We start from the raw sequence: 24,360 nt of genomic DNA, 5'->3' as shown, positions 1-24,360 counted from the left end.
TCCTAACTAGTCCAAACAAAGCTACGAAGTTAAAAATTGTGTTCCTAGCATTTCCCTCTATACATTCTCATTGCTTGGCCTATATGAACATACTCGTACAGTCGTACATTAATCAGATGGTTTTCGATCGTTAAATCGATCGATTCAGTGACGGTATTCAGACTCATTAATATTGATTAATTTAATTGTTTTATCAGCAATCAAATAACAATGAATATTTGAATGCTCTTCAGTAAACAAATGTTTATAAATTATCATTTATATGCACTTATAGTATACACATATACACTGATAGCTTTTTATGTTATTATATTATCTTATTATCTTTCTTCACGCTATGCAAGTCGCTTTTATGTTGTACATTCCTAAGTCACAGAATCAGTAATAGTATTAATATCATACCTAAGTAAGATGTAGAAATGAAATGAATGTTAGTTCCTAGTGTTATTTTTTTTTAATAGAAATGTCCCACTTGTTACCACTGGAGACAACTGAGGTAAAACAATTCCCATTAGGGACAGGTTTCTCCCAGCTGGGAGGGAATTGTTGCCATAATTGGGAAATAAAGAATCTGTCCTCTGATTTTAGCATTCGATTAAAATATGCATAGTAGTAGTAGTAGTATGCGTGCAGTAGTTACCACCAAGCCGAGTTGGTGGCAACTACTGGGAATTATTCTTCCCAGTAATTACCAGAGGTACAAGGTGGGATAAAATCCCAGTAGTTACTACTGGTAAGAAGTTGGTGGTAACTAGTGGGAATAACCCCATGATACTAACTAATAGCCCCGATTAGCCTATTCTGACAGAATGGTAACTACGGAAACCTATACTGAGCATGGCTCGGCATGCTCTTGGTCGATTTTTTGTAGTAGTATTAATGTATTATACGACAGTATTTCGTGAGCAGGGAACGGCCGTGGAAGCAATGGATCGACGTGCGCCACAAGGACCTCCTGGACGTGTACGGTTGGAAGCGGAGCAGGAAAAATGTGCTCATCATACACGGGTTCAACGGGACACATTCCAAGAATCCCATGTCGTTTTTACGTGATGGTGAGTAGAGATTCATTATATTTATCGTGGTCTAAAACATTAGCGCGAAGAATCATCCATGAAAGCGGTCTTCTCAGTGGGTGCGGATCCGTACGGCGCTCCGGGGTGCGAGCGGGACATCTATGACGATTAAACAGCTAGTGTAGCTGATGGCTTTCACACACATAGCACATAGCTAATATAGAATTCCAAGATCCTAGAGTTTATTTAACAGTAAGTAAAACTGGCTCCTGTTTATTGGCGTTGAAAATTGCTACACAATCGTCTAAGCAAACGATTCGCATTACAAAAAAGTCTGGGTGCATAAGGCTAGAAAGGGAGCTGGGAGAATGTGTTCATAGGTGGCGGGGCGGCCGGGGCGGCCGGGGCGCCTACAGAACTCGACTCGACCCTCTTCAGTTAATCTAATTTGGGAGAATAGAATTTTACTAGGTGAGGATAAATCTAAAAGCTATTTTCTAAATTGTGAAAATGAATATAATAGGTATTGTTATTGAATTGCACACAATGTCCATTGGTATAACTACATACATTGCGTTGACCGATCTATTTTACTATATTAATCTCTGTGGAATGAGCTTCCTGCCGAGATTTTCTCGAGGGCGTAAGTCCTAAAAACGAATAGTTTTTTTGTATGGGCTGCACCACAGGGCTGCACATAATTTAGCAGCCTACAGTATGGGGTTCGTTTATATTATTCGTTATAAGCTTTCCTCACCTCCTTTGCCGTCTCTGCGCCCCTTATGCCTTAGTATTACGAAATCTTGTTTTATTGCATATGTGTTTCCCAGCATACCTGTCCCGCAAAGACTACAACGTGTTCATGGTGGACTGGTCTCCGCTGAGCAGATTTCCATGCTACCTCTCGGCTCTGTCTAATCTCAGGTAAGTTGATCAATGATCTACTGAATTAGTTATAAAATGACAGTCCAATTGACCAATTTATTATCCATTGATTTTGTACCAATTTGTACCTACTAAAATGATAGATCGGTTGGAGAATATGGAGCAGTCGAACTGTCATTATTGTAGCTTGGATATAAAATAAACTTGTGTACCTATTTCTAATGTTTTAATGGAATAAAAATCACAATCTGTTGTTCGAAGGCTGAGAAACCATGGGATTGGAGTAGGAAAGTGTGAGAAATAGAAATTGTTACACCAATAAACAAATTATGGTTGCTCTTTCAGATTAACAGCCCAGTGCACAGCACAGCTGTATTCATACATAACGCAAGCTGGCGCCATGGCCAAGATGATCACCTGCGTCGGCCACTCGCTGGGTGCCCACGTCTGTGGCATGGCCTCCGAACATCTCACCAAGAAGCAGTACAAGATTATTGGTAAGTCATAACGTAGAATAAGAGCGAGTTTACCTGCACGACCATTCCTATCCTGGCATTAACCGAACCTTAAATGGAATGTCATGTAATATGTAGTATAATCAACCACTGGATTAACAACCTTAGGATTTTTTGGAAATCATCATGAAACAGACGCATGAGCATCTAAGGAGCTAAAAAGTATATAGGTAAAAGGCATAAATTTGCAACTATGAATAAAGAAATTACGAGTATTTATTATTATTATTTATTAATAGCGCAATTTGGGGGTTATATCCCTAGTCCTAGTCCCTCAGCGGGATTCCGTTTCCTTGATTAAAGAATGTAATGACCAGGAAGTACAGATATTCTGAGAAAATATAGTCAAATTAGAAGTATGAACGGGCTGTCGTCATCTCTAAGCGCCCATTTTATTTTACCCACGTAAGAAACACGCGTAGGTAATGAATTAACATAATGAAAACGTTTTCTATAAGTTTTTTAATGATAACAGGTTTTTCTTTGATTTTACTGCATTTTAATATACTTATACTTCTTTTTCGAGATTTTGGTTAGGTGTTTTATTTATGTGAAATGCTATTAACTGGCGGTATGTACCTAAAGTGTAGTATTAATGGAGGTTCATTAAAAAATTGTAAAGATATAAAACATATTAACAATTTGATTATATGTATATCGGCATACGTATTTAAGTACATATACGTATGGTTTTCCGCTTAATTAACTGCATAATGTAATTTTTTCGTTAATCTTACAATTGTGGGATTTTAGGTAAAGCCATTGTAATAGTTTTCGTTTCTAAATATTGGCTGATACCGTCTTCTCCCCTGAAAAAAAAAACTTGTGTTAGAATGCGCTTAATAAAACGAAAGATGTCTTTCTGTCAGAGCACAGCAATGGTTGAAAATTGTTTGAATTACAAAGATAATTCGAGGTTTTATTACGTACATAATATTCTCATAACCATCTGGTTATGTATTCTCATAACCATCTGGTTATGAGAATATTATCTACGTGATAAAACGAAGGAAGATTCGTTGCAAAGTTCTTTGTTGCGCATGAATGCTTTTATTATAATTTATTTGGTCAAGTCGTCAAATACTTTCTTTCTTACATATAGTACAATTTCTTTCCAGTAAGTGCAATGTATGCTTAAATAAAATAATACCTAATACTTAACTCAAATTAACTTACATTTCCCGCCCAAGGCCAGAATCCTTGAAACCACCAAACGGAGTTTGACTCGTAACATGATCGTAGATGTTGATCCTGAAATAAATAAAAAAGTGTTTTGAGTGGTAGATATTATATTTGAATATGTATTCTTCATAGAATCCGTCTCAGCTAATTCGGTACCGATTTTGAAAAAGTGTAGTTACTATAGTAAAGTCATATTTTCATAGTATTTTTCTTTATTTCAATGACAATTGAAACACTCCGTGCAAACTCTGTGCAGCTTGGTACGATTCTGGTAATGTTTTGTGCTGGATTGTTAAGAATACATGAAAGTAATCATGAAATAAAATTTAAAGGAGGATCAGTAAATTGGTTTAAATATCTAATGTACAGTCAAAGAATTTAATTTCCAACCCATTTCGTACCTTGTCACAGTGACAATCAATTTGAACATCGCTCGATACTTCATACTATTGTCAGTGTGACAATGACCTACCCTGACCAGAACCTACCCTATGTAGACAAATGTTGTACGTACCAAACCGAACCCGCCCTGACATATTTAGCGAACGTCATTGCGGTGGTGATATCATTCGTGATGACTCCGGCGCCTAGACCGTAGTTGGAATCGTTGGCTCTGTCCACTACTTCGTCGAATGTTTTGAATTTAAAGATGCTCTGCACTGGGCCGAAGATCTAAAAATATTTGTAAAAGTAGATTTGCAAATGGGCATTGCACCGTGAACGCTTATCATTACTGTTAAGATGAAATCAGCAATCGGTAGAACGGTGAAATCCGAAGGGATATGAGAATCTTGAGAAAGCAACAGGTGGGTGTTTCTCCTGGCACTATGTCCATCTTGATCAGTCGGAGGTTTAGGAAGGAACACTTTGTTACGGGTTTTTGAGCATAGCAGAATTCAGTATTTGGCATTTTATACCACTTATACCAGCATAAATTGTGAGGGGGTAGATAGGTAAGCCTCATTCAACAGGGGTTGTAAATTAAAAGGCAGGATCCAGGACGACTCAGTATTTATTTATGGTAATAAAAAGGCACAATATGTGCCTTAAGATGCAGGTAGTGGAGATACGCTGCTTGTGCGACTAGCGATGTTCACAATAAACTGCACTTAACTATAAATATTTATATTGCAATCACTTAACTGTTACTTTAGCGAAGCAATATTACCATATTGATGCTGGAAATCAAGGATGATGTTTAACGATCGACGTTTAGGAAAAAGAGTATAATAATATATGTATATGTTGATATGTAGTAAGTTTAGGATCGAACTGAAAATTATTCCAACGAAAGGGATTCCAAGAAAAGATTTGAATTTGAATAGAGAATTTAGGATTTTTATGTGCCAGGAATAATAGAAAAGTTGCTCGTGTAACGTTCCGTTACACGCACCGTTACATAAATATCATGCGATATGCCAGTATCTCATTATCAGGTTAATTATACTCACTTCTTCTCTAGCAATCTTCATGTCATCTTTCACATCTGCGAAAACAGTGGGTTGGATGTAGTAACCCTTGCCTCCTAACTTGTCGCCACCGGCCACGCATTTCGCCCCTCCTTTCTTTCCTGCCTCGATAAATCCAAGTACTTTAGTGTACATTTCTTTATCAATCTGAAAACAAATCAGTTATGAGTTAGTTTGACCATGTTCCGAACAATTGAGGTTATGAAATAAAACTATGAAAACGGATTATATCGCGTATATTGAATTTATAATACATCCCGACGTTTCGAACTCTTTACAGCGTTCGTGGTCAACGGGTGACTGAGGAAAAATTACAAAATGCAAAAATACCCACATACTAAAATAATGAACAATCATAGACTACAAACTTTAAGGCTGGTTGTACATGCAAAATCGGTTCATAAGGCTAGTTATACACTATAATTGAGGTTATGTTCAGAATCGGAAACAGAATCAGAATGCTTTATTTGTAAAACATAGGTATACATAGGTCTACAAATGTCTAAGAGAACGAAAATCTAATTCAATATTGCAATGTTATAACTTATAAAATAAATAAATTACAATTAAAATTAGTATTAAATTAAATTTAACATTAAAATAAAGTTCAAATACATTTAAAATATATCATTAGTCATCATAAGTCACAGTCATCTAGATATTCTTTTATGGAATAATATGCTTTCTTTACTAGGAATTTGAAAGTTTTTTTTTTAAATATATTTACGAATATATGATACGTTTAAGTATATGTAAGATGTCGCCATCCTGAGCATAAGTTGTCGTGCCAGCGCAGCAACACTGCTAAACCTTGATAGAAATAAAACGCTACTAACCTGAGGGCCCTGCTGAACATCATCAAATGGATTGCCAACCGATCTGCGCTTAGCGATCTCGGCAGCCTTCTGGACGAACTGATCGTAGACTCCAGACTGGACGTAGGTCCTGGTACCGGCGCAGCAGCATTGGCCGCCGTTGGCGAAGGCAGCGGCGTGGGCGATTAGTGCGGCTTTCTCCACTGTAATTATTGAAAGTAGGGCATATTTAAACCACGTTCGCCGCGGCATCGGGTCGATTTGGTCCCCCGCAAGAAGGATTAATTGTGATGTTTTAATTGCCACAGCCAAATTGTTTATTTAGTTAAGTTGCATACTTGTGTTAACTATCGCTGAAATCAATCTACTGTCATCTGGGTATAATCAACTTCCTAAATGTTTAATAAAGATGTTTTTTTATTGTAAATAGATTTTTTGAAGTTCATCTATATTCACAACTTTTTACGCTTCAACTTATATCGGCAGTGTTAACATACCTACTCAATAACGTACAATAGTAAAGTAAAGGATATATCCCGAGTGCGCTCATCCAATAGATGTTTTGTTCAAGTTTTGAGATCTTCTCAAACTTATTTGAAAAATCATGTCAATCAATCATCATTGAGGTAACGATGTATTGAGACCATTGGGGTCAAATAATGAGAAAAAGATAGTGAATAATTACGTACCGTCGGCATCATTAAAGACTACTAGAGGACTCTTTCCGCCCAATTCGAGCGTAACTCGCTTCAAGTTAGCCACAGTAGCTGCACCCAAAATGATACGGCCAACCTAAAATATAAATTGCGCATAAAATACTCGTACCAAAACAATGACTTGTTTAGTAGTGTGTCATGTAGGTAATAAACATTGTTAAATGGTCTCGTTTAAGACATAAGTAAACGTAGATGCAGTCAATTAAGACGACTTGTCTAATCAATATTTGTGAGTAACATAGTTAACACGCTACGCTTGGTGCATTGCATGTAGATTACTCACTAACATTCTAAACAAGGGTCCTTATGAGTAGGTATTATGCCATGTTTTATGCAAGGCATACCATTTTAGTTAAGAGACTTCCAAGGACAAAAATTATGCATTACGTGTCAAAGGAGTCTCTTAGCTTAGCCATTTTTTATTTAACTTGCCCTGTTAGTATGTATCTCATTGTATATGTGTAATGTGTGTTAGTAGTGTGGGTCAAATCTGCAAGCTAAATTTGACCCACTTCCCGATTTCCGATTGAGTTGAAATTTTGCATACATATGTAAATCGGATGACAATGCAATATGATGATGACATGGACAGGAGGTGGCCATGGGAACTCTGTGATAAAACAACGCAAACTAATTGAGTTTGGGGCTGTTAGAATTGTCTCGATGAGTATTAGTTGCCTGTGGAAATAAAAGTACAGTCAGTGATAAAAGATTGTAACAAAAATGAAATTTTGCCATTATTTTACAAGCTTTTATTTAACTTGGCCTGTTAGTTGGTTAGTGTGGGTTAAATCTTGGAAGCTAAATATGACCCACTTTCCGATTTTCGATTGAGCTGAAATGCTGCATGCATATGTAAATCGGATGGCAATGCAATATTATGATGATAAGGAGCTGATCTCATGACGGAGACTGGCCATGGGAACTCTGTGGTAAAACAACGCAAACTAATTGAGTTTGGGGTTGTTAGAATTGTCTTGTTGAGTATTAGTTGCTTGTGGAAAGAAAAGTACAGTCAGCGATAGAAGCTTGTACCAAAAAAATATTTTTTGCCAAAAACTTATTTTCATTTAAATGGTCTATGTTGCACTTGTGTAAATAAAGTCAGTATAGTTACTATTTTACATTCAGCTGGTTCTGCTAGGCTGACTTCTCATCTGTGCAACATTCAGAGTAGTTACCTCATAAAGCTACATTCGAGACATCCAGAGGAAATCTGCTTTGATTAGTACAGGTTGCATGATCTAAAGTCTAAGTCCGAATGGTCAGTGAGCGCGTGAAGAATCTGACTAAAAGTCAGCGTCCGATATAAATTAGCTTCACGATTACTGTAAATACTTGAAGCAAATCTCAGTACCTCAGTAGAGCCCGTGAAGGCAACTTTGTCGACGTCCGGGTGGTGGGTGAGCGCGGCGCCGGCCGTCGGGCCGTAGCCGGGAACCACGTTCACGACTCCCGGAGGGAACCCAGCCTCCTTGGTGAGGGCAGCGACGGCTAGAGCCGTTAGCGGGGTCTGTTCGGCGGGCTTAACAATGATTGTGCAACCTGCAAAACGTTTAGAAAAACGCATAAGAAATACTTAGTCGAAGGTACTTATGTGAATGCGAAAGTTTGTTTGATGGATACGGGCATAAATGATCGACTGTTATACACTAGTCTAGGTGCAGTTGGGGTTTAAAGATCCATCCCACCCGACTTTCTATGTCCCCAATATCTTACGTAGAGTTGCTTGGTAAGTAAGCCATTGGCGCTAACAGCTCACATTCTCATTAGAATCATTTACTAGAACTTATTGACGGATTAAATCCGCTGACCACGATCCAATAAAAGGTTTGAAACGTCATGTTGTATTTTAAATTTATTACCTAGTTACGCGCGCAATATAATCCGTTAAATTAGTTTTATGTCAAAAAAATGTTTTGGCCTACCGTATATAGTCTTACTAAAAGCCAGTAATTTTTTTCTTTAATTAAGATAGTGCAGTCTGATATCTTTTTATACTCAAGAAACATTGTAAAATATATCGTAAGAACAATCTAGAATACAGCATATGGTACGCGAGTACCTACGGTTGACCGACATCATCAGCGTCTGAAGTTTCCCTGACTATAAAAGAGAACGATTGCCGTTAGCACATTGGTGCCTATCCAGCGGGGTACCGCGAACTACGTTCGACGTGTTGCCTCTCTGTCGCACTTGTAAATTTGTACGTAAGTGTGACAGGGTGACAACACGTCGAACGTGGTTCGCGGTAGGCCCTCTGGTACCAGGTAAAAGTTTTGTATAATTAATTGCGTTGCAGACACCTACCCGCTGCCAATGCTGGTGCAATTTTCCACGTCAGCATCGGTATGGGATAGTTCCAAGGAATAATCTGAGCACAAACGCCCACAGGCTCTTTGAGCGTGAGTGATAACACATCACCGTCTGAAACGTAAACAGACACATTAAATTGAATAAAGTTCAGCAATGACTTAACTTGACCTGTTTTTCTCATTAAGCGTTGATCACGCATTGTAGTATAGGAAATCTCATGATAGCTACGTCAATTATATTATTAAGTGATAAGAAAAGCTCCGCCGCGGGTTAATGGTAAACATGTGTGGATTACAAAGACATTACTTAAGATGCAAATTAACACAATAAAAGTAGAAGTAAATTATAAAGATAAGATAATTTAACAAAAAAACATATTTGAAGTTGTTTACAAATGCACATAACGTTATTTTATTTGTCCTAAAACATTAAATCCATCGCTAGGCCGTATATAATTATTAGGTATTACCAGTTATCGGAAAGTAAATGTAGGTAGGTACCTAGTTTAGCCATTAGGATCTAATTTAAATAAATGTAGCATTTACCTGCGGGTATTGTATTGCCCAGTATTTTATCGGCTTTCCCTGCGTAATATCTGAGAACACTGGCTGAGAAATAAACTTCTTCTTCGGATTGCTTGACGGGCTTGCCGCAGTCAAGGGTCTCCAGTTCCGCCAAGTACCTGGCCTGGGACTCAAGAAGATCAGCCAGCTTGAGGAGCAGCAGCCCGCGCTGCGAAGCGTCCATGGTACGCCATGCCGAATACCGGTGGAATGCATTCTTTGCTGCAGCTACAGCCAGGTCTATGTCAGCCTATAATATAATAATTAAATTTGATAAAAAAAAGTTCTAAAGATATAAATATAGACAATTACTCACTTACACATATACCAACATTCAAAAAATATCTTGTCAGTTAAGTATTAAACTATCACCAATATCACCATGCAACATTAGTCATCTAGGTATATTGTTGTTGTTGCCATAAATGATAAGTTGTTGCTGACTAAATTATCAAAACGATTAATTTATTATTGTTATTATCATCAACAAATTCGCAATCATTTTAATAAAAATGTCGATTTTGAACTTTGATTCCATTTTATATATCTTTTTTATTACAGCATATAGGTATTTCTAGAAAAGGCTTACCTTATCGCCTTCGGCGACCTGTGTGATGATCGACTCATCCTGGGGATTGATGGTGGGGAAGGTTTTTTTGCTGACTGCGTCTACCCACTCGTTGTTAATGAACAACTGCACATGCCAAATTAAATACACGTTAGAGGAACATTTATCTGTCTACATGTCCCTTTAAATACGAAGTGTTTGTTATCACCGACTTTCAGTCATTCAATATTTATTAATGAAGTAAAACTATAGGTAAAAATAGTTTCTTAAAACTAATGTTATACGAACATGCTATTTTCTCTTACCTTCGTGTATTTGACGTCTACTCTCACCATTTTGGTGTTTATTTTAGTAAGAGACCGGCTGTTAACGGCACAGGCGTATCGTCCGGTGTCCGGGGCAACACTGTATTCGACGTTAACTATATCAGGAAACTCTCCCTTTGCTTTTTAAATTCAATCATCTGACGTGTGTATTAAGACTCAAATTCGACACGGCAGTATTTATATCAAACAATATCACGTGGTCGCAGTAGTTCGATCGAACAAATTTGTACTTGTTTATGTATGTCCTGATGATGTGTTCTTGTGCGTTGGAATAAGGTTTATGTGGATGGCAACAATATTTTTGTCGGGTTGCAGACTGTGATACATATACAATATAAATATAGGTATAAAGTACTTAATACGTATCCATATGACTGTGTGATAAACCAATTATGTACGCATGTGCAGACCTTTATATTGGTTCTACATGAGTAGTGAGTAGATTTGTGAGCTGAGCATGAGCATAGGAATATCTGCTTGGCTATACCTATATGTAGTAGTTATCTTACAAACAGACGTTATAGTTTATAGATGAAGGAAAAAATTACCAAAGCCTCCAGTGTCCAGAGCTGGAATCGAACCAGCGTCCCCCGTTTACCGGACAGGTGCCTGAACCACTCGGCTATCCGGTCACGGTGGCATCATGGCATGGATCGAAATTTCCAAGTATATGACAATTTCCTAAGGCTTGTGGCGCCCCCTATATGACATTTATTTCAGTTTATACCTTAGTTTAAATAGTAGTCTACTTGAAAAAACACAAAGTAAAATATTTTCATAGAAAATAATTTAATTTGTTCTTAGAGTATTGAGTAGATCAATGTGATAAAGTCATAACTCAATAAAGAGTTTGACTGTGGGGTCATCAGTCTCTAGTCTCTAGTTATGTAACTTATTTATATAATTCTAAGCGATGACTGCTTCCCATCAGGCGGCTCGTCTGCTCGTTTGCTTCCTATTAAATAAATAAAAAAGTAATAATATATTTGTGTGTTTATCACGAATATTTGTTTCTGAGTTAATGGATGTTTTCTTTGTGTCTAAGTAAGTAAGTATGTAGGTATTTATCTAATTAAGTACATATAGCTAATTGTATATTTAAGTACCTATGTATATCGTCGCCTAGTACCCATAGTGCAACAAGCTACGTGTTCCATATCCAATGTAAATATACCTATCTTAAATGTTATTTGTTTATGTTTGTGTCTTCGTTTCAAATTAAGCATACTTACTGAATACAAGCACCTTTGGCAATTAAATGCAAACAAGGGGTACTGAGGTTTGTTGTAAGCATATTTCGTATAGCCATTTCTAAAGATATAACAGACTTAAACATGCAAATTTTATAATGTTGAAAACAAAATGAAGAGGTAAATAAGCGTGATATTCAAAATAGCTGATCCTAAGCGAAATAGGTAATTATAAATATAAATGTATTAAAGTGACACTGACATACAGAATAGGGTGGTCAGCGTAGGTATAGGTATGAAAGTATTTATCTTTGTTATGACGAAGTTATGGCCAATAGCTTTATTTTTTTATTACAATCAGAATTTTCTCCGGGTGGCGGAAACAACTATGGGTCAACCTGGGGCTTACATAATAAAAATATATATTTTATTGACATTATAAATATATTTCAAATATATGTTAATCGTAATATTTTACTTTATTAAATATTCCTTAAAACTAAATTGAGGTGTTGATAACATTATTTTGTATCAAAGTGCATTTTCACCGCGGCCTCATAGAAGTGGTTTTTTCGGAAGGCTCAGGGTTACAGTCTTGCTTTCGAGGTATTGTAAAATACCATCCTCTCCCCTGTAACAAAAAAAAGGTACAATATTTATTTTAATTCCTCATATTAAAACCAATGCATCTATCATGACATACAGACGGACAGTGGAGTCTTAGTAATCGGGTCCCGTTTTTACCCTTTGGGTACGGAACCCTAAAAATCAACTTACATCTCGCGCCCGATACCGGATTCCTTGAACCCGCCAAACGGTGTTTGAGTGGTGACGTGTTCGTAAGTGTTGACCCTGTAAACATAAACACAGTAATGTATAATAAATAGTTATTATCAGGCATCGTAAACTGCGAGCGAAATCCATTGAAGTACTAGGGTTGTTACTTGTTGTCATACGTCATTTCAATGGATTTCGCTCGCAGCTTACGATGCCTGGTTATTATACAGAGTAACCGGCTCCTATTACTACTTTAGGGTTTTTCTTTTTACGTCTAGGAGGATATAACCAAACGGTGTAGCCATTAACCGGCGTTCCCCTCTGTCGAAAATAGTCGGCCAATGGTCATACACAATGTATGGACTGACGTATATGTGACATGGCTATTTTGACGTTACGTATACATTTGACGTTCCCCTCCCCCGCAAAAATTGGCAGACTTTTTTGTACAGCAAATTAGTTATATCATCCTAGTTTTACGTAATGGCCATAGAAATGTCGTAACGGAAAAATTAAAAAGTATATTTGTTTTATTAATATGTTGGCCGCATTGTGGTGTTTTATATGTATATATTCGTAAATGTGTTATATATATGATAGGTATATAGGTATGATTTATGTATTTGTAGTGTATGTAGTTTATTACTATTTGGTATTTACGTAGGTGTATTATTAGGTATTATTATTTCTCAACTTCTATCACTCACTGCTTTACCTACTCACATAACTTGTTTTTTTGCCTTGTCTCCACTACCCTAACGACAACCGTCTGGAAAAGAGCGCTCTTTAGCTATAAGACCGCCTGTTGTCTACCATAGTTTAAGTTATGTGCTTAATTTGTGTGTCATGTTCTTTTAAAAATATTAAGAAACATAGTTATAGTGAATATTTTATGTATGAAGAAACATAATTTAGTACACGTGGCATAATAATTCGTGAAGATGTTGGCATCCAGCTCGGACGGTAGTTGAAATTTGTGAATGCTCTGCATGGGAATAAATATTTGATAAAATGTGTTTTACCACACGGAGCCGGCTCGCACGTGGCGGACGAATGCCAGGGCAATGTTGACGTCGTTGGTGATCACCCCGGCTCCTAGACCGTAGTTGGAGTTGTTGGCCCGATCCACCACCTCCTCGAAAGTCTCGAATTTGTGAATGCTCTGAACTGGACCAAATATCTGAAATTTGTTTAAAAAGTAGACGGTGACTTAAGGTTATTATAGGTGACTTAGACACAGCGGCTTATAGCTATCAATTGAATTCAACGGATAGTTCACCTCTTCCTTCGAAATCTTCATGTCGTCAGTAACATCTGCAAACACGGTTGGCTCGACGAAGAAGCCTTTGTTACCGTGACGGTTTCCACCGGCAACACAACGCGCCGACTTCTTGCCCGCTTCGATATATCCCATCACTTTGTTAAACATTTCCGGGTCAATCTGAAACATATAAATTGTCAATAAACTTCATGTACCGTAAAATGGGGTGAGTAGGGTTCGCGGGGAGAGTTGGGTTATGAATGGGGAGAGAAGGTATGAAAGGGGGGTGAGATGGGATTTTAAGGCTACTGCTAACAAAAATATTGTATTCCAATTAAAAATGGAGCTATAGTAATACTCATAATAAATAAAAAAACGATCCAACAATCTTCCAAAATCACCTTTGTATGAAAACCCATCTCACCCCAATTCCGAGGGACTACGGGGTGAGGTGGGATTTCCTGTTTATCGTCAAAGTTATGAAATGGAACTACCCAAAATAAAATAAAAACTAAAATACAAACGTCCGGAACACTTATTATATACACCATTCAGTTTGCAAATGTAAAAATAAAATGTTATCCGAGGTTTGAATGTCAGTACATATTTATCTCCCAGTTTCTCGACTTGATTCGTATAGTGTTTATACATTTTGCTACTAAATAATAAACGCAAGTAGAAAATATCACCCTTCATTTTGAATCACTTACCTGAGGACCCTGTTGAACATCTTTGTAAGGGTTACCGACGCTCCTTTTCTTCGCTATTTCAGCAGATTTGGCGACAAATTTATCATAAATTCCCGATTGGACGTATGTCCTAGTACCGGCTACGCAGCATTGACCAGCGTTCGCAAAAGCTGCCCGGTGGGCAATATCGGCTGCTTTCTCAACTTTGGAATAAAACAAAACACAATTTATGTATGAGTGAAACAGTTTAAGTTACAGCTTACATACATGTAAGGTTATCTTCTTAGCTAATTGCTCTTGATTTTATTTTCTTCTACGTTATACTCGTACAAGTATTGGACCCGGGCCCGGGTATGTCCTTAAACTACGTCCAAAAGAGAGGTATGGGCACTGTGAATGACATCTCGCTTTGTGTGGTAGGGCACAGGACAGCGGATGTCATTCTAGATCTAAAGCAGAGCCCAACTGGGGAGGTACCTCCACCTTACAGAAATCCGCAGCCAAATAACACTAGACCCTACTAATAGTGTTGTGTTCCTGCCGGTGAGTAAGGTTGCCAGAGCTCGAGGGAGAGGAGTGTGAGGGTCGGCAACGCGCATGTAACTCCTCTGGAGTTGCAGGCGTACATAGGCTACGGAGACTGCTTAACATCAGGCGGGCCGTATGCTTGTTTGCCACCGACGTAGTATAAAAAAAAGCGGAAAACTTAGTATATATGAGTGTATCCCAAACGTATTACTTGAATCTAAAGTATCTTAACATTCCATAAATACGAGTCTTGTTAGACAGCTCTGTTTATGCATGTAGGGATAATACGTAACATTGAGCGGTAGCTACCTATATTGTTAAAAATGCAAAATGGTGGAATCCACAGGGTCGCGCATACACTCACCATCTGCATCGTTGAAGACGACCAGGGGACTCTTGCCTCCGAGCTCCAAAGTGATCCGCTTAAGATTCGTCACGGCTGCTGCTTTCATGATGATGCGTCCAACCTATGATAGCAAATAAAATAAGTCTTATCTCTTATCAATATAAGTAAATAAAAGTTCATTTAGTTAAGAAAATAAATTAAAGGATCTAAATAAGTGGTTTAGGTTAGTAAGTACATAAAATCAAAGGTGCGATTAAAAACAACTGACATTATGTAGATTTGTAGCACCGTAAGTTTTTTATAACACAAGGAAATAAATTACTTGCGCCGTATTCGTGGTGTCACTGTCATACCCACATTAGCAAAGAGAGAGAGAGAGAGAGAGATTTATTATTCAAAAGTTATAAATTGTTATACAGTTTCCTGCAATTCTAGTTTGGTTCGCAGGTTGGATAAATAAAACATATTGACATTGATATTGATACTTTTAAATTAATCAGACGTGTAAGTAAACCACCTGAAAAAATATTCTAAATATTGTGTTAGGGTGTGCTTTACTTTTAAAACTCCTCCTAAACATTAACATGCCAAGGTCATGTGATCATTCAATAGATCAATTATTTTTTCATTGAATGTGGTATAATTTATAGTTAGTTTTAGTTTAGCACATTATCTTGAAACCGTAACCGAGGTTGCATCTACAGGTACAAACTAAATAGGTTACATTTGGGTCAAACATCCCGCCTGGAAAGGCGTACAAATTAGCTTTAGATTCCCTAAAATTGACGATGTCTACAGAAAAGACGCGAAAAAGTCCGAATTCCTTGTAGAAAAATGTCACTTCTGTGGACAATACAATAAAAGTTAAAGACTGATACTTACATAGATATCGCGTTTTTATTATTTGAGTCTCAAAGACTGAAAAAATGTATTCCGCCTATAGATAAAGGTACCGCATAAAAATTAGCTTTAGATTCCCAGACTTTGCGATGTCTACAGGAAAGATGCGAACGCGTTTCGCTATTAAATGTGTATGACGCATTTACTGCTGTAACTTAATAGTTTCTTACCTCTGTAGAACCAGTAAAGGCAACTTTGTCGACGTCGGGGTGGTGGGTCAGAGCAGCGCCGGCCGTCGGCCCGTATCCTGGGACCACGTTCACTACTCCCGACGGGAAGCCGGCTTCCTTTACTAATGCTGCCATTGCTAACGCCGTAAGAGGAGTCTGCTCAGCAGGCTTTACTACGACGGTGCAACCTGAGGAAGCACAAGTATAGAGTGTGGCGATTCTAACTAAACCCAAAAGATATTCATTTAAATATAACACTAGACTGTTCGACGACAAGCCATTATTTACCCAAGACATTTGGATTTCGACTCATCTACTCGAAGTGAAGTTAGTGAAGTCGTGTGTTACGGTGTTGTTAGACTAGAGTCAGACTAAGCTGGCAGCGATTTTGATAGCACAGACAGTGCAAGTGTTATTTTAAAAGTCAAATTTTTATGTTGGTGAGGTATGTTATGAAAGTGAAGGAAGAGGTATGTCAGCATCGTAGCAAGTGGAAATCCGTGGTCTCTGCCTAGCCCTCCGGGAAATAGGCGTGACTATATGTATATTATGTATGTAGTAAATTTGTATGTAAATTTCTATTATGTAAATTTTTAAATTTCAAAAATATTGTTTGTATTAACACTTACCGGCAGCTAAAGCAGGTGCAATCTTCCAAATAAACATGGGGATTGGGTAGTTCCATGGCAAAATTTGTCCGCATACGCCAACGGGCTCCTTGAGAGTGAATGTCAGGACTTCACCGTCTGTAACCAAAACAATGAATTTAATATCGCAAAGAAGGCTTTAAAAGTGTAAGGAGTATAGACGTTATACGTTCATATATCACTGATATCTACGCACTAAAGCCATCTCACCTGCAGGGATAGTGTTTCCGAGAATCTTGTCAGCTTTGCCAGCGTAGTACCTCACGATACCTGCAGCCCAAATAATTTCACCATAAGCCTGCTTCACTGGCTTTCCGCAGTCCAAAGTCTCCAGTTCACTTAAGTATGTAACGTCTCTTTGCATTAGGTCAGCCAGTTTGAGCAGGAGACGACCTCTTTGAGAGGCGTCAAGGGTGCGCCATTCTGTATAGCGATGGAACGCTTTCTTAGCGGCTTGGACAGCGATGTCTATGTCAGCCTTAAAAAACATATTTATTGTTAATAATAAATAAAAGTTCTGCTTACATAGGTCTAAGTTTATTCATTATAAATACGATCTTATGCTCATATAGAGTCCCAGTCAATAGCAATTAACGTACCAACTCGCGCGCTTGAGGGCGTCTCGAGGGACAGTAAAATGCGTGGGGCTGTTGCGTACAACTAGATCCAGCAGTATAGCTTATTCTAAGTAAAGTTTATACCTTATCTCCCTCAGCTACTTTAACTATGACAGACTCATCTTGAGGGTTGATCGTAGGAAAAGTTTTCTTGCTAACAGCATCCACCCATTGGTTGTTGATGAACAACTGTAAATAATGAATAATGTTAGATTGAACAAAAAGTGTATTCGTTAATTGCCTCCAGGGAAAACTTTGCCCAAAACGATAATTTTAAACAAACGAGATTGAGAAAAATTTAAAATATTTATGGTCACCCTGCTATTTTTAGTAGAAAATACGTTATATTTATGACAAAATTATATATACCAAACATATGCATAACATGACTTGGGAATTTTCAGCGAGTTATCAAATAAAGGGTATATTTCTGCGGGCAATTTTTTTTTTTAATGAATGCAAGTAAAAAAGAATTGAGAACCCTTTGACAAAATATTTCCGGGTTTCAGTTATAAAACATGAAGCGTAGCATATGCCTATTGAGGTTTATCACACTAAAAAGGCCTAAAGACATAGCCACTGAATCGGCGGCTTGAAGATTGACGTTGTTATAGCCACTGGATCGGCGGCTTGAAGGTTGACGTTGCTATTGGTGCTTTTAAATTAATCATATATATTAATAAAAATTAAGAAATTTACTTACAAAGTTGTTTCAGGATGTGACATTTGTATCTTATACCGGGTGCTTATATTACCCACATAGTTGCATAACTTGTTTAATACCTAATGTTATTGAAGTAGTGTAAAGTGATAACATAGTTATTATTAGATAAACGTATTTTAAAATAATTGTACTTATCATGTATAGGTAAGTACCTACTTATGAAGTAATTATGAAGTACTTTCATTTGTATCTTATACCGGGTGCTTAAATTACCTACATAGTCGCTTAACTTGTTTAAAATATCTATGTTATTGAAGTAGTGTAAAGTGATAACATAGTTATTATTAGATAAACGTATTTTAAAATAATTGTACTTATCATGTAAGTATCTACTTATGAAGTAGGTTGGTAGGTAATCATAGTTCAATACATATGCATATCTCTGCACATCAGCTGTACATACATATTATGTACAAATGTTGTGTGGGTCGATTGAAAAACAAACAAAAAATGTGCGAAAAATATTCACGAAAAGTGACGTAAACTGCATTTAGATTCCATTTGCCTAAGTGCTACAACTAAATATAGTACTATGCCTTATGGGAAACGGTCGAAGAGATAGTTCAGATCCGGAAACCGCTACCAATTTTTAGTATATTGTTGGGCATGGTACTGGGTCTCCAAAACTGCCGGGAGACAGCGGCGCCGACCATCTACTTCAGCGGAATAACGTCATCAAAATGACTCCCGCCTCGTTGCGAATATTACATTTTGCACCCAAACTACCTTATGCATTGCAATACACACCACAGTTTTTATCAGAAATTAAAAATTTAAAGACCCAATTTGGAGACCCAGTGCCCAACAACATACTAAAATTTGGTAGCGGTTTCCGGATCTGAACTATATTCCCATAAGGCAGTGCACTAATATTTATATCTATTTACTTGAGTCGAACTCAAGCTAAAGAATATTATTTATCACTTCCGTAATGTTATTTAATGTCCTGTTCTGTTCCTGTTTCCCTTTAAATTGTTGTTGGCCGCATTGTGGTGTTTTATATATATTCGTAAATTATGTTATATATGATATTTATTTATGTATGGTAGTGTATGTAGTTTATTTATACTATTTGCTATTTATGTATGTGTATTATTAAGTTTTATTATTTCTCAACTTCTATCACTCACTGCATCACCTACCTCACATTACTTGTTTTTTTGCTTTGTCTCCACTACCCTAAGGTTGTCTGGAAGAGATCGCTCTTTAGTGATACGACCGCCTGTTGCCTACCATAGTTATGTGCTTATTGGTGAGCAATAAAGAATATTTGTATTGTATTGTACTCGTAGCTGACTGGTATTTTGCAGCCAATGTCCCAACCAGACGACAATAATAATAATGGATAACAGGGTAAAGGATGACTCACGTTAGACCGGGCCGTGTCCGGGCCGGAGCTTCCGGCGCTTACTTTTCTATGACATGACAGGTAATCACGTGATGCTTTCCATAGAAAACGAAGCGCCGGAAGCTCCGGCCCGGACACGGTCCGGTCTAACGTGAGTCATTCTTAACTGGAGGACAGTATAAGGGCCGGGTGCACCTCAACTGCCGTATAATAACCATAACTGAGTCGCTTAATTTACAAACTCGGGTAAATCCATCTGTCAGATTATGCGATTTGGTATTAAGAAAAGGTAATAGGGTAGATATTTGCTGAGAGGGTCGAATGGATTTACCCGAGTTTAAAAATTAAGCGACTCAACTACGTTCCCTAACATTTGATTGTATGGGAAAATGCATAGTTCTTTGCGCAGTTAGATACTTTAATCCGTCGATTGTGCTTGTTGCAACCGAACCGGTTATTGTAAGTACTTATTTAGGATGTTTTCACGTATTTAAGTAAGTACTCAAGGCAAAGTACCTACGTCACATCGGTAGGAACACTTAACTAGCAACGGAAGCGGCTATGTACGCTGTATACTCTTTTAATGGGTATAGCGTACGTCCAATCAAAAGTTAAACTAGATGATCGTCTTGGCCTTGAGTGGGTAAATACCTACATACATACAATAGTACATTACTATACTGCACAAACCGTAATCGTAAAACATGCAGTAGAAAAGCGTAGCGGGTAAATTCTACGCATAACTAATAGGTATAAGGGTATAACTATGGTGTATCTGTTAAGCGTAGTATTGTTTTTAGTTTTTCATCACACTCGCCCAGTAAATGTGGAATTGCACGCAGGCTTGGCGGGAACTATAGAAAAAGCGTTTTCCCTAGGGAGTTATGAAGTTTCTAGTATTGTAATTAACAGTTTTTTGTCTTTATACTGCATTTTTGTATCGTAAGTGTGATGAAAAACATTGTGTGTAATTCGGGGCGTAATAAATATTGCAAACTCGAGTATATAAATCGCTCCGACAAGCCGTCGCGATTTAACTATACTCTCGTTTGCAATATTTAACTTACGCCCGATGTTGCACAATGTACTATTATAAGTAGTAGTTGGCACTGGAGCCCAGTAAGCGTTAATATGAGTAGAGATCTTAACATTGTCTTCTTTATATACCGCCTTTTACAAAATGCATTTGGTAGATTCTACATTTGGTAGAAATTTTATAAATACTTAGATTAAATTTTATAATTTTAGATGTTCTTGTATTGTGCTAAATACTTGTGAACGTATTATAAATAAAATAAAAAAATAAATAAAATAAAATAAAAATGTTATTTATTTAGGTATCAACCCATTACATAAAGAATAATTATTGTATTAATCTAATTTATACATTCTAATCTATATTAAATTTTACTATTCTAAACTAAACTAAACTAATTATTACCTAATCTAACACTAATTAAATATTTGCAGCGGAGGCCTTGCTCATACAGTAGCAGGTTGCGTACACTACGCTAACAATGCTGTTCATCGATTCGCTCACTCTCCCGACAAACGACCAGTGCCTTAAAGTTTAGTGATTATAAAGCTGGGGATATTAAATAGTCCAAAGTGGCAGTTGTTAACAACAATGACACTATTATTCTGGTCACCACAATATTCACAATGCCGGAACCTCGCTGCGCGCTGTATGTAATTTCATCTGCCATACAATACTTGATGCCATATTGTGAATCCTGTTTTGATTACCGTAGTATGTATGGTCTCCGGGCAATCGCCAAGATCCGATGCTAGAGATAGTAGATATACTTATTATCATGACTGTAAGCATGATTATACCTGCCTCTTAGAGTGGAAAAACGCTGCCTTTTTGTATTGGGACAAAAAGTTTGTGCATGTCTTCTCAAGGTAACGTTATATTAGCAGAAACAGGACTCTTATTTAGTCATATTTTATCTAGAAACTGTACTAAATAGGCTGGTTCTTGAACCATGTTGTTGACCATGAAGGACATGTCCCTAGGTAGGTATGTATATGAACGAGTTTTACTATGTGAATCTACAAAACTAAATTGGCTATCCCAAATTATTATTTTTATTAAGCAGAAACGTCCGCAAATGATGCTATTAAGCTTAGAAATTAATTAAAAGAAAACTCAGTGTCTCGGGCAGCATATCAATCAACCTACCATTTTCTTTCTGTGTATTATTGAAGAAATTCAAGATAGCAGCCGTTTTTTACAATTTTGACTACGATTTACCGATTTTTTTGACCGTGATTCTCACCTGATGGTCTCATCGGAAGATCAGCGCTGGAAGTCGCCAGCAGTATGCTGAGATGGGGCCATTTCGTGACACTTTATTTTCACTATGTTCTTTTAATGTATGTCTATTGTCTGTGTGTTTACGAATAATAAGTATTCTATTCTATTTAAAAAAGGTCTGTCGGATCCTCGTTAGATATCAATTTTCAACGTGATCAGAACAAACATTAAAAAAAAGATCGCGGATGCCTTTACCATTTTGACTACGGATTCATATCCCTTTGACGACCTTTCGAATCCTCAGATATACATTTTCAACATTATCAATTTTTGTCACGAATTCACGATTAACTAGTCAAATTATGAAGAAATTCAAATTAAATTTTTGACCCTCATTTTGTATTAAAAATCCTTTCGCACAACTTCAGATCTCTAGAGTCTAGGCTAATGGTTGATCGGTCACCCGATCGACCTATTTCCCGCGTATAGTCGTTCGATTTGTAGGTGGCCCCGAACGGCTAATCCTTTGTCTATTGTTAAGTAATCCCGCACGTGCCGCTACCTGCAAAAAAAGGGTCGTGTAATTCTAATTGGCACCTGAGCGCGGGCTAGTTCAATGGTGAAAAAACCAGTGTAGGTCCGCTCTCCGATAACGCGCCTTTCTTACGCATTTCGATGACACATTTTAGACTGGTTCTGCGTTCGACTCGCCGGCACTCAGTAACCGTAGAGGGACCACACAAAAAGTTGCAAATAATGTTTCCATTTGTTCATTTTGAATCTTATTGCAATTTCCATAGGAGTTGTAATTCAATAAACGGTTAAAGTGACCGAACCATTTTTTGCGGTTTTACTTAACGATAGACAAAGCATAAGCCGTTCGGGGCCACCTATAAATCGAACGACTATACAGGTCGTTACAACTATTATTTATTTAAATTCTAATAGTATGTAAAACATAATGAATATTGCACGAGAGGATGAGTGATTGAACAATTATTCAAATTCATATCTTAGACCTATTTTTATTAAATCGTATGCAAAGTTAGTAAGGCAGAAGCCCGGAAACATTGCTTGACAGGTTGACTTCAGGCCCAGTTCAGGGAGTTAGACTAAGAGATACGCCAATGGTCGGGAGTAGGGAATGCAATCTCGATCTCGCAAATTCGAGATCTCGCTAGATTTCGCACGAATTTCCGAGATTCAATCTCGTTGACAGTAAATCTCGATTTTTGCAACCTCGATTGATATTTTCGAGATCTAGAACGAGATTGAAGGATTGATCCGTGTGAATTACTTTGTTTTGAGTAATCTTTTGATCTTAGATTCATGTCATGTTGTTCAGGCAGTGTTAGGGTTGAGAGGGATTATATCGAGAACAATTTTTTTCAGTTAGGGTTAAACTTCGTGGTTTGTAAAAAACAAATTTCATGTGTTGTATAATTATTAACAAATAATTAATCGTCCCCATTGATCTCTTTTGCTGCATAATTTTTTATGCTCATGTACCTATAGAATATATATAACCACCAACATAATACAAATCAACCCGTCGAGGGCAACAGCTAGTAGGAATAATATGTACTTTACTAGTTAACTTAATAAATTCCTTACCTTAGTGTATTTGATCTCGACGTTGGACATATTGAGGTTAGTTGTTAGTTACACACGTGCGCCGCCGGCTCCGGTCTCCTGCAGAGTGTTCTGATGTAAGTATGGCTTGTTAGCTACGACTGCGACTGTTATTGTATTGTATTTATACAACAGCGATTGATAGAAATTCAAGAGCTTGTGTTTGTTTTACCGATAAGGGACTGAAGCGGCTATTCTACCTACGTGGCGTTGTTCTTATATAAGATCTTAAGCTATAATTATTGTGCAATTTGCGGATTTTTTATAAGTAGGTATTTTATTTTATTTTATTAATTTTAGGCACAGTAACAACATACAAATTACAATAGAAAAAATACAAGAATCACATAGTTATCGTGGTAAAGTACATCTATAACAACCGTGCACATCATTTAAATGTACTTTTTGTAAGGCAGATTTAACTCTATGCTTAAATGTACCTAACAAGGCTGTAGTGGAAAATGTCGAGATCTTTGTTAATTTCGTTGTAGAGCACACATTCAGTACGTATTAACACATCTTTTTGTTCAGTGTCTGGATAATTACAAGCATTAGTAACTATTGTATCATTAATTAAAATGAGTAATTATCAAAATACGTCTGATTAGTTTTCCAAATAGGTGCGTTACCGAAAAAAAAAATTGATACACAAATTGTAAAATATAATTATTTCGGTGTGCTAATCAGATGCCAAAATCATTTTAAGGTTTTACTATATTTTCAAGAAGATCAACATTGAGGACGCCGAGATTTAAATTTAAATACAAAGCAAGCAAATACCAAGCGGGTACAAATATACTCGTAGTGGTGTTTCTCGAAACAAGTGCAAGGTTCCTCATGATCGGTGACGTCAATTACAATTAGTCCAATTTTGTGTTATGCTTTTAATAAATTAAATAA

At 37.2% G+C, this 24,360-nt stretch overlaps 3 protein-coding genes and 1 non-coding gene across 5 annotated transcripts in view; 1 reads left to right on the top strand and 3 right to left on the bottom strand.

The window, feature by feature from the left end:
• Positions 1–24,360, top strand: part of LOC134742766 (lipase member H-A) — a 43,244-nt gene that overhangs the window by 16,610 nt on the left and 2,274 nt on the right. For both annotated transcript variants that reach the window (XM_063675955.1, XM_063675962.1), the window contains exons 3-5: positions 910–1,055; positions 1,847–1,940; positions 2,247–2,398. In XM_063675955.1, coding sequence (XP_063532025.1) covers positions 910–1,055; positions 1,847–1,940; positions 2,247–2,398 — 392 coding nt within the window. The remainder of the gene's footprint in view (positions 1–909; positions 1,056–1,846; positions 1,941–2,246; positions 2,399–24,360) is intronic.
• LOC134742642 (aldehyde dehydrogenase X, mitochondrial-like) lies at positions 2,623–10,525 on the bottom strand. Its single transcript, XM_063675828.1, has 11 exons — positions 10,351–10,525; positions 10,067–10,171; positions 9,460–9,727; positions 8,909–9,025; positions 7,956–8,143; positions 6,572–6,674; positions 5,904–6,085; positions 5,050–5,214; positions 4,113–4,270; positions 3,593–3,667; positions 2,623–3,225 (listed from the first exon to the last, which is right to left on the bottom strand). The coding sequence occupies exons 1-11, from the start codon at positions 10,378–10,380 to the stop codon at positions 3,150–3,152; spliced, it is 1,467 nt and encodes a 488-aa protein (XP_063531898.1). The 5' UTR covers positions 10,381–10,525; the 3' UTR covers positions 2,623–3,149.
• Trnat-ggu (transfer RNA threonine (anticodon GGU)) lies at positions 10,932–11,003 on the bottom strand. The gene has a single exon. It is a non-coding gene; the product is annotated as a tRNA-Thr (tRNA).
• On the bottom strand, positions 12,032–23,593 carry LOC134742653 (aldehyde dehydrogenase X, mitochondrial-like). The gene is made up of 11 exons (XM_063675839.1): positions 23,443–23,593; positions 17,581–17,685; positions 17,090–17,357; positions 16,862–16,978; positions 16,233–16,420; positions 15,181–15,283; positions 14,310–14,491; positions 13,618–13,779; positions 13,361–13,518; positions 12,339–12,413; positions 12,032–12,192 (listed from the first exon to the last, which is right to left on the bottom strand). Exons 1-11 carry the CDS (start codon positions 23,470–23,472, stop codon positions 12,117–12,119), a joined length of 1,464 nt encoding a protein of 487 aa, XP_063531909.1. The 5' UTR covers positions 23,473–23,593; the 3' UTR covers positions 12,032–12,116.

The sequence above is a fragment of the Cydia strobilella genome, chromosome 1 (assembly GCF_947568885.1).
Source record: "Cydia strobilella chromosome 1, ilCydStro3.1, whole genome shotgun sequence".
In the NCBI taxonomy this organism is placed as follows: Eukaryota; Metazoa; Arthropoda; class Insecta; order Lepidoptera; family Tortricidae; genus Cydia; species Cydia strobilella.
This window is presented reverse-complemented; position numbering and strand designations above follow the sequence as displayed.